Below are 15,686 nucleotides of genomic sequence, written 5' to 3'. Positions count from 1 at the left end.
CAAAATACCAGTTGATCGAGAGCATAGAGAAGTTTGATCGCTCTCTCGTGGCCTTAATCTGATTAGTGCATTCATAAAATACACTTAGAGTAGTCTAGATCCCCTGGGCAGTACGGAGGTGCTGAACACTGTTAAACTCATTCTGACTCAGACTTGTGAACAAAATATTTCTGGCCTTGTTGTTGACCTCATACTGTTCGATTTGAACTTGAGTCGTACATACAGCAGAGATTTCATAGTTGGAATCAACTACCTTCCAAATTGTACTTCATTGGTAGATAAGCCTCCATACACACATTCCAGTAAAAAAATCACGGTCATCAAACAGCGAGATCTTTCCATTTTGTAACATCCCAAAATTTTTTGGGCACAGTTTCAAAATTTGATTCAAACAAATCCTTTCAAATCAATTCAAACCATTTTAACTATTTCCAAAAATCTCAAAATCCTTTCATCTCTCTTGGGCTCAATCTGTCTTCCTCCCTCAGCTGGCCCATCACCCCTTTTTCTTTTTCTCACCCGACTGGGCCTCTTCTTCCTCTTGGCCGGCCCACCCTTCTCCTCCCTTGGGCCGCTTTCCCCTTCCCCGGCCCACCTCTCCTCTCCCTTCCTTCTCCCACACGCGCCACGCTGGCCTGGCCCGCGCACCCTCCCCCTCCTTCTTCTTCCCTAGGTCAGCACCGTGCATCGCCCTACGCATGCGCGCGCAGGCACGCACGGCCGCCGTACACCCGCGTGGCTCCTCCCTTGCTGCCGGTACGCGCCCACCCCGCCGTGCCGTCCACTTACCCCTCTCTGCCCCAACTTGTCCCATCCCGTTGCACGAACGACGACCGAGCTCGGGGAAGCCGGTCGCCGGACATCGCGTTGTCAATCGCGAGCCCCCCCCCCCCTTCTCCTTCACACACCCGGCCTGCACGTGAAGAGACCCACACAGCCGCCGTGCTCTCGCCTGCGGACACATTGAAGTCGCGTGTACTGAGCCTATTTTTAATCACCCAACGCACCTCAAACCTTGAGCGGAAGCAAAATACTCAGAGACACAAAGCAATATAGAAAGTTTCAAGTGATATGACTCCGCGAAATGGAATATGAACCATATATTCTATTCAAAATCATTCCATACGTCTTTATGCCTAAAAGCTCGCAACTTTAGAGATGGACGAAACAGAGACAAGATCACCGAGAAAGTAAACTCTCCAAGATGATGGTCTAGAGATAAGAAAATTCAAGACTACATCATATATGTATGTGCATATGAATTCTATGCCCTAGCATCAGGAAAAACAACTTTCCAAGGTGTTGAAATTTCAACTCAAAAAGAAAAACGTAAGTCAACAATAAAAACACCAAGAACTTGCAAGGAAACCAATAGAAAAAAATTAGAAGGAGGAAAATTCAAGCATATGCAAAAACTTAAACTTCATTACTCAAATAGATCAGCCCTATTTTAAACAAATTATAAAGATTTATCTCTCAAAACTCTCACATATTACATACTCTAAGCACCTTTTCCCTCTCATCTAAAACCCTACTACAAGACTCTCATAAGGATGGCTCAAATGGGGCTTCCTAACCAGCCAAACTTCTCTATTTATAGCCTAGAAAACTTGACTCCTAAGTTTCCTTGATTATTTCTAAAATATCTCTCTCTTGTAGTACACTCCTACCTACCATCGTGAGCATTTTGGTCTATTTTCTTCTCTATCCATCGGACGACCGTGACGACTTCACGACTTAGCTTCGCCTCGATGCAAGCTTCGTGATGATACCATATGGATCTCTAATCCTCCCAGGGTTTTGAGACCAAACCGCGAAACCCTAGCATGCTTTTCAAAGCGTGACTAGCCGTCACTTGATTCCATCCGAAGCAAGTGCTCCGATGATGACACGTGTTCTCCGTCTTATGATCTTGATTGCAGACAAGTCTCTTTCTCTCCCGATCTCTCGAATCGTCTTGTCACTTGCACCGGCATCGTCTTCGCTTGACTTTGTCAACACACTGCCTTCATCAACCTTCATTTCTTGCTTTACTTGACCTTTACATGTATCACTAGGATTATTTTTGACTCCACCCAGCCTCCTTGATCGTCTGACTCCAAGCACCCCGTTTAGTCCCGATCACTCATCGTCGATCGCCAAGTTGCATCTATCACCTACACACCATGAGATCAGACGTTCCAGCGTTCACACCAGTGCAACACCAGACCATTCGGTGAGTACAACTCCATTGAAAATTAGTTTGCATTCCTCTCTGAAAAAATTAGTCTGGTGATCACAAAATCCCAACACCAGATAATCCGGTGAACAACTCAATATTTTGTCTCAGAACTGAAAGGCTTCGGTGATACTATCTGGTGTTCACACACCCATCACCGGACCATCCGGTGAGTACATCATCACTGGAACTTAGTTTTTCAACCTATGTGAAAATCTTTGTCCGATGATCACTCGTGCATACACTGGACTATCCAGTGAGGCTACCGCACCAGACTTTCACATTTGCACCATTCTCTAGAAAAATTAGTCCAGTGCTCACTCTCACCGACACTGGATCTTTCGATGAATGAATTTTTCTCTGTCACTGCGCTGAAAATCTTCGGTGCTCATATCTACCACACACCGAAATATCCGGTGATATCAAAAACCTTCACACCGGATCATCCGATGAGTGTAAGCTTCCTGCACCGAGATAACGATACAAACTTTAATTCTTTTCAACTTTGATTAGACAAAATCAACATTGAAGTATATAACCATGCATATACTAACCAACAAAAACCACACAAACATCAATCACTCATCACACAAGATAAACCAGCATATCTCAACATGTTTTCTTACTAACTTTCAATAATTCTATAAAATACACGTTAGTCATGATGATCATGGTATTATCAACCACTCAAACTTAAATTAAGGATCTAAATGCTTACCCATGCAAAGAGCCGTTCAACTCATTGCATGCCATGTCTATATACAGAGTTGAAGAGTCGCACAGAAACACTCTCTTTTGCGACCGAGATGGAGTAGTTTTGCGAGAAAAACAACAGCTCTTATTCCAGAAGATGGATCCAACCCGCAACCAGACGCTCTCGCCCTCTGCTCGTGCAGAAAGTGAGAATACCAGGGTGGATCAAAGAAACAAACGATGATGGAAATCAAGTGGTAACGATCTCGTCCGAAACTTTGCACGAATCTCGACGAGATTCTGACAGATGCCACCATGCAGTACGCCATGTGTGCACACAGACATAGGAGAGTCATCTCGAACGGGAAATAAGAGAAGCGAAGCAGGGGCCCGCGGGCTTCCAAAGACAAGAGCTCGAAATGAAACAGGTCACGTTCCGAACCCAGCTCGGCTCCCCGCCCCATGCATGGTCCTACAAAAGCGCAGCAGATTTGCTTTGAACTCACAAAGACAAAGAACAAAGAGCAAAGTTATCCGGCCAAGGAAGCGAGAGAGAGAGAGAGAGAGAGAGAGAGAGAGAGAGAGAGAGCAAAGCGCCGAGCAAAGAAAGAAGAGAAGCGAACGAGATAAGAATGTTTACAAAACCAAGCAGGATCACAGATACCCACCCAGACCCACTCCAAGCCACGCAAAGGTCGCAATCTAAATGCTCATTGGTAGCATTAGCTCCCTGAGATCATTGATCGCCAGCTGCGTTGGCATCGTTCGTCATCATACAGCTCTGCTCTGCCCTGCTCTTCCCGTCTACCTCCCGTGCTCTGCTTTTCTGTGCCACCGGCTTCATATAGCTACCCTCTGCTTCTCATACTATCTTACAGCGTAAGGACGACGCCATTGTTACCTTCATCCCCCTGTGAGAGCATTAGGATTCGAGATAGGGCAGGGAGAAGAAACACAGAGAAAGGGACTGTTCTCTTCTCTATATGGGAACAAGACCAAAAAAGTCGCCGGGGGAATCGGTGCGCTGCAGGCTTCTACTGCTAACCTTCGTCTTCTTGGTCTGCGTTTGCCTTTTGATGGCCATGGCGGCGACAGACGCTGCGAGCTTAGGGCCAAACGACGCCGCGACCGCTGCCGACATGACGACGACGGGCTCGCCGGCGCGGTATTCCGGCGGGAGCGGCAGTACGGCCGGTGCGGACGCGTTCCGGAGCAGCAAGAGGAGGATCCCCAAGGGGCCCGACCCCATTCACAACAGGTACCTTGACGATGCATGCATGCACTTGTTGTTTTAGTTTTTTGGCATGCGTTTGGCATTTTCTGCACCCAGTAAACTGCAATTTGGATTTTTCGTACAGTTTATAAGTGCATGCATTGGTAAATCCAACTGGTAGGATCATGATTCGCGAACCAAATAGACTGACGAAATAGCATGAACTAACAAAAACTGAATGATTTCCTTAGTACTCTGTCGTCTGTTCACAGTTATCATACAATGCACAGCATGAGCAGTGGTACATCTATGTTTTGTCCCAGCAAAAATCTGGATACACTTGCACATGTATAATCCTTAACTCGTATGGCGGTATAAGAATCTTCTGTTCTTTTATTTTTCTTCTTCTGAGGAAGCGGAGGAATTCCTACCCACAGGCCCACATGCAATGCCACCTGATAAATACATTTTTTTTCTTTCTTTTTTTGAATTGAGGAGTTCTTGGATTCTTCTTTCTAAGTTTGGCAAAGCACAACCGAAGAACAAAACGAGTGCACTTCTGAGAACCTTCACAAACTCGAATGTAGTGTACTTCAAATGCGGCAGCGGCCAGCAGTGGCGCCGAAGCTGGTGACCGTTCGCAGCCCCTCCTTCTCTCCTTCCCCTACCCCTTTTCTTCGACGTCATAGCCAGCGACAGTTCCCGCGCACAGTGGCGTCGATCCGGGCGGCGATTGCCCCGGATCCGCGCGGGGAGGCGTCGATGTGTGCATGCCATGGCTTTTCGTCCCTGGTGATTCTCGTGGTTCATCTTGTGCTTGTTTCTATTCTTCTCTCTCAAGTCTCAAGCTTCGTGCATTAGTGATCCGCCGAAATGTCTAGCTAGTACACAATTTTTGAAGCCTTGGTGTGTCATTTGGTGGAGTGCATGTTGTGTGCTTCAGCATCGTACCAGTTGTATTAGATTGTGAGCTACAGAGTGTAGTGTGCGTGGAGTTTTCCGATCTAGGTGTGGCGGTTGTATCTTTTTTATTTTTCTTGTTTGCTCCTTAAAAAATGAGTGTACTTCTGAGCAAAGCAAAGCATCGCAGAAGTCGGCTTTACTGACAAGAAAAGCAGCTCAATTAGCTCATTGTTACTGATAGTATCCACATAAGCCTCTATTACTGCTGGGACCTTATTCTCACTTGCCCCTGCTTTTGGATCCAGTTAGACCAGTTAAGACAAGCATCACAAACTAATGATGATTGCCAAGGTAGTACAATTGTCATCTCATAGGAAGAGAACTTCCTGTGTCAGTGTGTCTTACTCTCATAGTAACAGCCCAGTACCTGTTTCTTTCTTTCTTTCTTTCTTTTGAAAGAAACACAGCTTCGTACTTAGCGCTCACCTTCGTCCTCGTCGGGCATGTGGTTTCAGGCGTGCCGGGAAGACAACGATTGCGCCGCGGCGGAGAGACTAGCTGGAGTCTGACGACGACGAGCGAAACATTAATCTAGCCAGCTAGCGGCGAAGAAGACGAGATCCTTGGCTTTCTGCAGAGAATTCTGTTACTATGAGATTTTGGTTGTGGGGGTATGTATAAAGTTGCGATCTTCCCTCGCAAGAATTCTGTTTTTTTTTTCACCAAGCCGGTGAGTCATGACTCATGAGATTGATCAACCTTTCGCATATTCTTCCAAGATTTGATTCGAATCTGTTGTTATTCTGTTATCTTTTGTGAGTGTAAGAAGTAAGAAACCAAAGCTATTTGTAGTGTGCAGCTTGCTCTGTTTGTCAGCAGCCAGAGTCAATCCATGATTTATATATGCAAACCACTAAATGTAAACCTTGCTTGTGGTTTGCATTTTTTGCAACAGCCATGCATGAAATGTTCACCAAACGTGTATTTCCTATACATTTGCATGCCATGGCATGGCATGGCCATGGTATTATCCGAGACATGAACCATCGTAAGCGATAGGGAAAAGCGAAAGAGAGAGCTAAAGCCAGCCAGCATCGATGGGCACGGCTTGCGTTTGCGCGTGTGCCGCGGGGCGCTTTCCCCTTTTACTTCTTTTGTTGCAGGTCACAAGTTTTGAAGTGTTCGAGGAGCAAGAAAGGAGCTGAAACACTGTACATTCTCGCGTGAGTTTGGAGCGGCTACCTTGGCTCCTGCAGTCCTACATGACACGGCTATCTCCAACCTCACGCCCACACGTACGTAAGCCTAAATTTCAAAAGGTTAGCAGCCTAAATTGCAAAAACCATCAGAATGCCAGACTACTGAGGTCGGCAAAGATCCCGTCGCGCTCAACGTAGCATCGCCGGCGGCGACAGCGAGGCCTCCGGGCGCGTACGGACAGGTGATTCCTACGCAGCGGTCGACGTCGAACAATGCGCGACGCGACGACGGCGCACGGCAGATCAACGACGGCGCCGTCGTGCGGGTGACGTGAAACTTAGGCTTGAGGTCTGCCGGTCTGGTGCGTGCCTGACGGAACAGGATGGCAGATCGCCGCGGCAGAGCCACACGGGGCACGCAGAAAGGAGGAGACGGAATTGACCGGGCCGCGACTGGTCGAGCAAGGAGGTCACAAAGACGAGACACTGACGCCCTGGCGCCGGTGTTGGTCGGCAACGGACGGGCCAGGCCAGGCCAGGCAGGCAGTCTAGAGCGTTCGGCCTTCTTGGTTAAAAACTTTTAAAAAATAATCTAAATATTCACTCTTATCTAGCTAAGTTAAAAAAATAAACTAAGTACTTCCTCAGATCATAAATATTTATCGTTTTGATAAAGATCCAATCAAAATTTTAAAATTTTGAACGTCAATAACTTTCAAAATATTTAGTTTAAAATTATAAAAAATATATATATTGATTTATCTTAAAAATACTTTCATAATATTATATTTATTAGATATTATAAATATATTCTAATAGAAAATAATAATCAGACTTATACATAAAAACCATAAAAATTCTAGAAAGTATAATCTAGAACTACCTACTTAAATCCCTAGGCTCGACAGGAAGGGAGTGATGCTAGGTTATGGGCCCAGCACCAGAGCAAAAGGTAGCGAGAAAAGGGACGTGGGCTGGAGAGTTTTTTTTATATATTTTTTTAATTAAAAATTTAAATAAATAGATTCCTCATAAAAAAAATTACAAAACTAGACACCTACCGCTCTCTCATAAGGTGGTTAGACCCTTACCACCCTCTGCTTACTGCACTCTCAGCGGGCGGCAGCCCTACAGACCTATGAAGGGGCGGGTAGCTACAGTACTCTGAAGTTTAATTTTGCTACTATCTTCTCTATTCGAAATAGTGATATTCTATTGCTCCAAAAATTCTAAAACCTTTTGTACGTGTTACATAATACATGTGCAACCCATTTTAATTGAATTCACCCAAAAATCCTGTGTAGAATTTAAACTAAAATTTTCCAAAAAAAGTCTACTTTTATAACTTCTAGCAATTGTTAGCGCCTCGAATAAATTTCTAAAAATCTGGTAAAAATCACTAATATTATTTTTATGTGATGTGATAATTTCTAAAATTATTTTTAGCACTATTTTTATATATGTTTGAATTCAAATTAAGTTAAAAGAAGAATATCACATGAAATTATAAAAATACATATAAATGGTGCATTAAAAAGGAATCCACTTTTTTACCATATAATCGGGCTGAAAATAATTTTATAAATTATCACATCACGTAAGAAGAATATTAGTGGATTTTACCAGATTTTTAGAAATTTATTTGAGGTGCTAACAATTACTAGAAGTTATAAAAGTAGCCTTTTTTAGAGAATTTTAGTTTAAATTCTACATAGGATTTTTGGGTGAATTCAATTAAAATGGGTTGCACATGTATTATGTAACACGTACAAAAAGATTTAGGATTTTTGGAGCAACAGAATATCATTATTTTAAATAGAGAAGGTAGGAGTGTAATTAAACTTCGAAGTACTGTTCAGTGAGGTTTACTGTTCATGTACTGTAGCTACCGCTTTATAGGGTTGTAAGGCTACCGGCACTGAGAAAGCGGTAAGAGTCTGTAGGACTGCTTATCACCTATCAGAAAGGTGATAAGGGACTAACTGCTCTATAGAAGGATGGTAAGGGTTTAGTTTTACAATTTTTTTCACAAAAAATCTATTTATTTAAATTTTTAATTGAAAAAATATAAAAATAAAAAAAGCTCCCTGCTGGATGGCTTCTGCAACGCGCCTGGACGGCTCGCCTCCGGCCGACGACTAGGCGCGTGCGGTGTGCCTAGCCCTGTGCTGTGCCGGTAGCCCGCCCCCCGGTGGCCGGTGCTTGCGTTCCGCTGGGTGTTCGCTGGAACGTCCAACCACGTTAGCTTCTGGTGATAGGAGAGGCCAGGAAGGGCATAGGCACGCCAAAGAATACCTGACAGAACATGCCTACGAGTTGAGGTTGAATTATTTAGTATCAGAAGGTTTTCCTTGCATTGTGCTGCTTACTGACAGCCTCTTCCTTTGACTAAGCCACTGATCGACTACACTGTTTTGCATGGTAGTTAGTTTTATCTTCATAGCTAGGCTGGTAGGCTCTCGTCGTCCCATTCTAATTAGACAACATAAGTTACTCTCCTCATATTTCTTGCTTGGGAATTTCGCCAATTTACATGGGCTCCCCATCCGTTGAATTCCGCCACGTGCAGCAACGAAATTAACTCTTAACTTCCACTATGCCAAAATAACATATTATTGACGGATGACAACAATCATTAGTGACGGTTACGACATGTGTCACTCTTATTATATCACTAATGATAAAACATTAGTGACAGATTAGGATCAGTCACTAATGTCAATCATCAGTGACGGATCATAATTAAAATCCGTCACTAAAATGCGTCTTCTATGACCTGAGTAGATCTGTTGCCCGTCATTGTGACCGTTATTAATGACGGCTGTATATACCACCCGTCACTAATTATTGATTTCCAGTGACGGATAGCTTTCCAATCTATTTCTGAAACTCGATCATTAGTGACGATTTTTAACTACAAACCGTCACTATCGACCGAGTCATCAGTGACAGTTTCTTACCACCCATCATTAGTTACTGAATCATTAATAACGGGTAGATTCTAATCCATCTCTGAAACTCGATCATTAGTGACAGATGATAACGACAACCCGTCCACCCCAAATTCCCATTGCATCCCACTCCCCAGAACCATTAAGTTGCCCATACCGCTTGATATCTTCTTGCCTCTCTCATCTTACTCGTTCTCCTCTTAGCAACCAAATGGTTTGAGCAACCTTTCCCGATTCTATGTGGTGAGCACACTACATGGAAAGAACAGCTACTATTTATTAGTGGTATGTACGTAGTTGCACGGAGCGTGTGTGACTTTTATTTCTTCACCAACCAGGAAGCCAATTATGTACCTTGTTGCAAGCGGTAGCTCAGTTATCAAAAGTGGTCATTGATCCTGCATGTGGCCACAAGTAAATCCTCGCAATTTTTCAAGGAATAAAACAAGTTGATACCTGAAAGATGTGTCCATTTAAGTTACTCGCGAGGTTGGTCATCGTATTACCACTGCAATGCAGCTCTATCATCGATATACTTCATGTCTTTTTTTTCTAAAACATACAGTGAAAATCAGAACATATGACGCAGATGGACACTTGAAGTCAGGAGCTCACTAGGCCACTTGCTATCCCAAAGCTAGTGGCATTTTGCAGGAGATAAAATTTATAGGATACTATTTAACGAAAGATCATCTCTTTTATAATAATATGTGTCTATTTTCTCTCTATACTCTTCAATTTAATCATTAAATTATGAGATAATAATATAAATAGAATCTTTCTGAATAAAATCATATATAATTTGCTTTCGTGTCTATCGCCACAATTGCTTACTTTATAGCCTTTAACTGAAGGCTACCATGCTATTCTGCTCGAGCAGATGTTGCTCAGGAACTGAAATGCGCAATATACCACACTGAACGTTGAGCAATGCCACGCGTACGACTCGGGCAGTACGACCCACGTACGACTGTCCTCTTCCACCAATCACGATGCCCAATTTTTCATCGGGCCCAGGCAAGATAAGTTTTGAGCAGCTGCTGTACCCAGTCGTACGAGTAGTCTTTCTCGTGAAAGTTTTCGATGCAACCCTTTTCTAGCTGATCTCTCAGCCATATAATCTGATGTCACTAGCCTTTCTCATTGCGCTCGTCCTGGACCCGAATCCTCTATGCTGCCGAGACTAATGCAGAGAAGTATAGCATTTGGCACAGTAATATGGTCTTGTGCTACAGTCCTCTACGGTAGTATTATAGCAAATCACTGTAGAAACTGATCGAATGTATTGCACACCATTTTCTACTGTAGCATATATATTGTATGATTAATGTAGCAGAAGATATGTGCGGTTACCTTCGAAATCAACTGCTCCAGAATGACCCTAACACATCCCACTATAGCCTCTCTACAGTTGCCACTAGCAAATGCAAAGGATCCGAATCCATCGAGATTCATATTGAATCTGAAGTTTGTATAATAAAATAAAGTGATTTAAATACTTATTTTTTATCTAAAATAAAAAAACCGAATAACTTAATCAAATATCCCTAATCCACCTATAGTACCAAATCCTAGAGTTCTTAGAGCTAGATATGACCGGCTCTAAAAATCCAGGATTTGGATCTACACCAAACGAGTCCTTATAGACGGATTTTTTTTGGAAGCCACAAAATGGCGATTATATTGGAAGAAGAGCAAAACATCAAATGTGACGATCAATACAAGCTAAAGCAACAAAAGAAAAATACAAAACTACAACACCACATACGAGCGGAGGCTCGCTGAGACAACGAAGCTAAAAACAAAACACTATCTAGCACAACAATGTTTCTATTGCAACCAGTTGGCCGAAACAGCAACGCACACCACAGGGAATACACCACCATCACCATACAAATGACGAAGCCATTGCATGTCATCGTTGTCAAACTTATCGCATTAGCGACAAAGCAGCTCTGACTTCCACAAGGCGTACTTAAGCCTTTTGCCTCGATATCGCTTCACCCCACGCATATAACCCCCATCGAAAATGAGACTATTGCGTGTCATCATTGCCCAGCTCAGTCGCACACCCACGATGTAGCAATTTGACTTCACCTTTGCACGCCCGTCCGCCATGAACCGTCATATAGCGTAGCTTTAAAGAAACAAAAGACTCATTGAAACGTCCCCTTTAGACCACTGCCAAGCGGTCACCAAGTCCAAAACAACAAAGGGGAGATACTCGCCTCCAGCTGTAACACATGCCCCCACATAGCTCCTCGTTGCAAGGCCTACTGACTCAAAGTTGTTCATCCAGCACCATCGCCAGACGAAAGCTCCAACTTCATCGGGTGATGTCACTGTTGTTGCTAATTTGACCAAACGCCAATGAAAATCCAACAAGGGATAGTAAACTCAAGGCAATGCCTCCAACGAAGACACGATATCGAATATGTCACCATTGCTCGATCCAGCAAGCTAGATATGGGTTCTTACCTGGAGAATCCATTGAGGGTTGGGGAAACAAGGGCACCTTGACAAATACCTCCAATGAAGGGAACGACACAAGGGTGTCGTCGTTGTTGGCGCTGGCAGAACATGAGCAGGGATCGTGCCCTGCGCCTTTGCACGATCCCACCACACATGTTGTAAGCGCCAAACCAAACCACGTAGCGGACTCCACCACCCCAGGTACCCACCGCCAACCCAGATGCCAGATGCGACAACGATGGTGGCCTGAAGGAGCAGCCAGAGCGTGTGACGCGGGCACAATCCCGTCCCTTAACATTCGTGAGCCTCCCCAGAGCAAGAGCATCGGGTACGCACGGGCGCAAATCAAGCCCTCAAAGGCCAAAAGCTGCCCATTGCGCACCCCAGGACAGCAAGCCAGGTCGTCGTCTCCCATATCAATGCCTGCACGTGGAACCAGGCTAATCGACACCATTGGGCGTGGAGCTCCTCAACTACGACCCATCCACCTCCTCCACCGCGGGCACGCTGGGGCGCTGCTTTGGCCTCGCAGGAGAGCCGTGCTGGCACGACCTCCTCTACTACGGGCTCTCTAGGGTGCTGGATCATGGCTCAGATCTGAGCAAAAAGGAAAAGGGAGGTAGAGGAAGAGGGATGGAGGAGAAGGAGAAGGGGGGATGAAGGACGGGTTGCCACCACCATCGATGGCGGCAATGGCCGATGGGGAGCTGAAGGGGGTCCGGATCAAGGAGGGCGATGTTACCTACCTCTACCTTAGGGAGAGACAGGAGAGGCATGTTGTATTGCAGAGACCAACTCCAGTCACTTATAGATGGGCTGTTAGCTGGGTGAATAGACTTGAGTGAGTTAGACTATGTGTCACTAACCATATGACAAGTTCAATTCAATTTATATTAATTATAGTATGTATTAGCAAACATGGCGATAGAGTTTAAAAAATGATCCTAGAACATCATTTTAATATGATATTATTGAGCTACATGCACCGACCAGTTGACCTCAAAAGGCTAAGCTGATGGAGAAAGTGGGCTAATTCACTTATAATTCAACACTTCTCTTGCGTGGAGGCTACTTTAGGACCCAAACATGGAAATAAGAGTGGGCAATAAATTTTTAGTTAATTGCATCTATCAGAGCTTAAACTCGAGACATCTGGCTCTGATACTATATTAAGTTGCATGCACCGGCTAGTTGACCTCAAAGGCCTAAGCTAATGAGGAAAGTTGAGCAATTCATTTATGCTTCAACAGACATTATGTTCGTTTATACGTATTGTCCTCTGCCTTGCTACTTCAATAAATTATTAATTGAGGGCATCTGGCAGAAGCTACCTAAGACGACATCCTTTTTGTTGACTTAATAGATTATAAATTTTGTTGTAACTTTGGCGGGTACTTCTTCTTCCTTTGAAAGTCCTCCAGCCTTATAGGATGGCTCACGCGCGCATGCAAACACATGTTATCGTTTACTGGGCAAGTATCACTACCGCAAAAACAGCAATAGCAGACACATCGTCACAAACAGTTACTTAAAAGTCGTCATTGATGAATTACACACAGACGATTGACAGGAAAAAAAAAATATCTATGATATTCTCACCTGTCTAGGAGAGCGAGAACACACATATGGTTTTACTAAAAAACCATCTGTGTGTTGACAGCTCCTAGACATATATGATTTTCCTGAGAAACTGTCTATGCGTTGTTGAGTGACACAGATAGCTCCGTATGAAAAATTGTTTGTATCTACTAGTCGTCTATACACAGACTACATTTTTTAGAACTGTCTATGTGTTCACGCTCTCGTAGACATAGATGTTTTTTTATAAATATTTGTCTATGTCTAAATGATCAACACAGATGGGTTTTATATAAACAAGGTGACAAAGAGCTTGATGCTTGTCTTACCCGTTTGGTACTAGAGGTGCCTAGAATATAGGCTAACAAATTAATAGTATCCTCACGGAAAATGAACTAAAGTGACTTGAAAGAAAAATGAGGAAGCAAGCATTCACATAATACATGAGCAATTAGCTGACCTGGACATGGTTGATCGTGAAGGGTAGGCTTATGTTTACAATCAAGGCCACACATTGTTGGTTCCTGCATGTGTGAGCATGAAAGTGAGGCTAGGTATTGATACATAGTGCAAGAATCTAAAGCAAGCATTTGGAGAGTTTCTTCAACTGTATTCTTATTCTACCTGGTATTCTCTGGTACCTAGGATTCTAGATTCTATGCAAATATGTATGTTAGCTGCCATACAACAATACTAAGTGAATGATCAAAGGTAGAGGCACACAACAAGTTTCCTCTACTAAATTATGCATACCCATACTAATTTTCGGCTGAAAGAAAGAAGCACAATAAAGATCTATAATTTAACAGGCAGAGCAACAACAACTGAAAACATAATTTTCTCTTATGTCGCCCATTACATGGCAAAAATATTGGAACATGACCGGGAGGATATGCACATCCACTAAATAGTAGGCAAAATTCTATCTATTGTCTATTTGAAACAACACATTCCTATAACCAAGCAATTTTTATCCTGGATCAAGTAATATATTTTATAAGACTATGCATGAAACATTGTCTAATAGTAATATTCAACTAAAGAATATGAGCGACAACATGAAGAAGCACATAGCATCAGTATATCTAAATTCATTCAATTAGCAAAATTGGAAGGAATGATGATTGGATATGAGAAAAACAGTACGGTAGCTCACCTTTCAGAGGTTATCCATGCAAAGGATGGCGAGGGGGGGGGGGGGGGGAGCAGGAGAGGCCTGCTTGGAGGTCGATCTGCACCACAGGAGCATAGGGAGAAGGTGGAGTCAACACCGACTGCGGCACCACAGGAGAAAAGTAGTTGTGACTGGGAAACGACACGAGGTAGGGAAACCAGTTCCCTCCCTCCCACTGTGTTGCCCCCTTTCGACGGTGTTGGACGACCAGTCGCACAAATGAAATGGGGGCCATGCACGAGGGTGGAGGGCTTTTGTTGTGGCCGCAGTGGGAAGGCGTTGCGGGGAGGGCGGCATGGGCTAGCTATTCACCGCGGGTGTGTACTGTGGGGTGGGGCCACAACAGGAGTGGGCGGTGTGAGCGGCCGCTGGTAGCGAGGGAGATGATGAATCAGCGACCAACTCAGGGGCGACGAGAGTTAGTGAAGAGGCAATGACGACACTCACTTTGTGGTAGAGCTGACAGGTATTGGACGGACGAGCGGACGATCGAACGGCCCAAATGGAGAACTATAGGTCTATAGGAAAATGAGTATAGAGAGGGAGGCACGTGTTAGAGCCGTAGGTATTATGATGGACTTCACCAGAAACAAAGATCTTTATAGATATCTGTCCGTAGTATATATTTAAAATTTTATAAAATATTCATACGAAGTCGGATAAAATTTCTTTATAAAAATTATAATTCTCGATAAAAATTTTGTAGTTTATAATCTTTTCACTTGAAGTTATTTAAATGTCCAAATAATTATCCAAATTTTTAGACAACAAGGATCAAAACGATAAAATATACTATTATTATCAGCAATGATATATATGTAAGATGTTAAGCAAACTATGCGCGAGCCATGGGGTCATGGGTTTGACAATTACAAACCGCATGCGTGCATATTTCGTGGAAAAAATCGTATGTCTTTGGTGCATATATATATATATATATATATATATATGGTTTTTATTGAAAATTATCAATACTATGTCATGTTACAGACGAATTATTACCCGTCTGTGATAAACTTAGTATCATATACATTTTCGTATAGATGGTTTCATATGCGTTAAAAATCGTCTTGAAAACGTGAAATGTGGTAGTGTATGTAAAGCCGTGGCATGTCAAATCCATCAGAATGTCCGATAACTAAGGTAGGGAAAGATGAGTAGTAATTTGAAAACTTGCCCCCCGCTTTGTGCGTACGCGTGATTTTTTACGCGCCGACAGAGTCTTGCAAGGAGTTGGTCTGATTTTAGCCCGTTGTGCGCGACGTACGGGAGTTGGACGAGGTCT

At 43.5% G+C, this 15,686-nt stretch overlaps 1 protein-coding gene across 1 annotated transcript; it reads left to right on the top strand.

Moving 5' to 3' along the window:
• Window positions 1–3,594: 3,594 nt before the first annotated feature.
• On the top strand, window positions 3,595–5,813 carry LOC133885762 (uncharacterized). The gene is made up of 2 exons (XM_062325508.1): window positions 3,595–4,169; window positions 5,543–5,813. Exons 1-2 carry the CDS (start codon window positions 3,895–3,897, stop codon window positions 5,583–5,585), a joined length of 318 nt encoding a protein of 105 aa, XP_062181492.1. The 5' UTR covers window positions 3,595–3,894; the 3' UTR covers window positions 5,586–5,813.
• The last annotated feature ends 9,873 nt before the right edge of the window (window positions 5,814–15,686 follow it).

This window comes from Phragmites australis, chromosome 11, assembly GCF_958298935.1.
Source record: "Phragmites australis chromosome 11, lpPhrAust1.1, whole genome shotgun sequence".
Classification (NCBI taxonomy): domain Eukaryota; kingdom Viridiplantae; phylum Streptophyta; class Magnoliopsida; order Poales; family Poaceae; genus Phragmites; species Phragmites australis.
This window is presented reverse-complemented; position numbering and strand designations above follow the sequence as displayed.

Bases quoted from the DNA above. Each gene is read 5' to 3' on its own strand.
- LOC133885762 (XM_062325508.1), top strand. From the start codon at position 3,895: ATGGGAACAAGACCAAAAAAGTCGCCGGGGGAATCGGTGCGCTGCAGG. The intron at 4,170-5,542 runs GTACCTTGACGA...ATGTGGTTTCAG, and splicing joins CCCGACCCCATTCACAACAG to GCGTGCCGGGAAGACAACGA.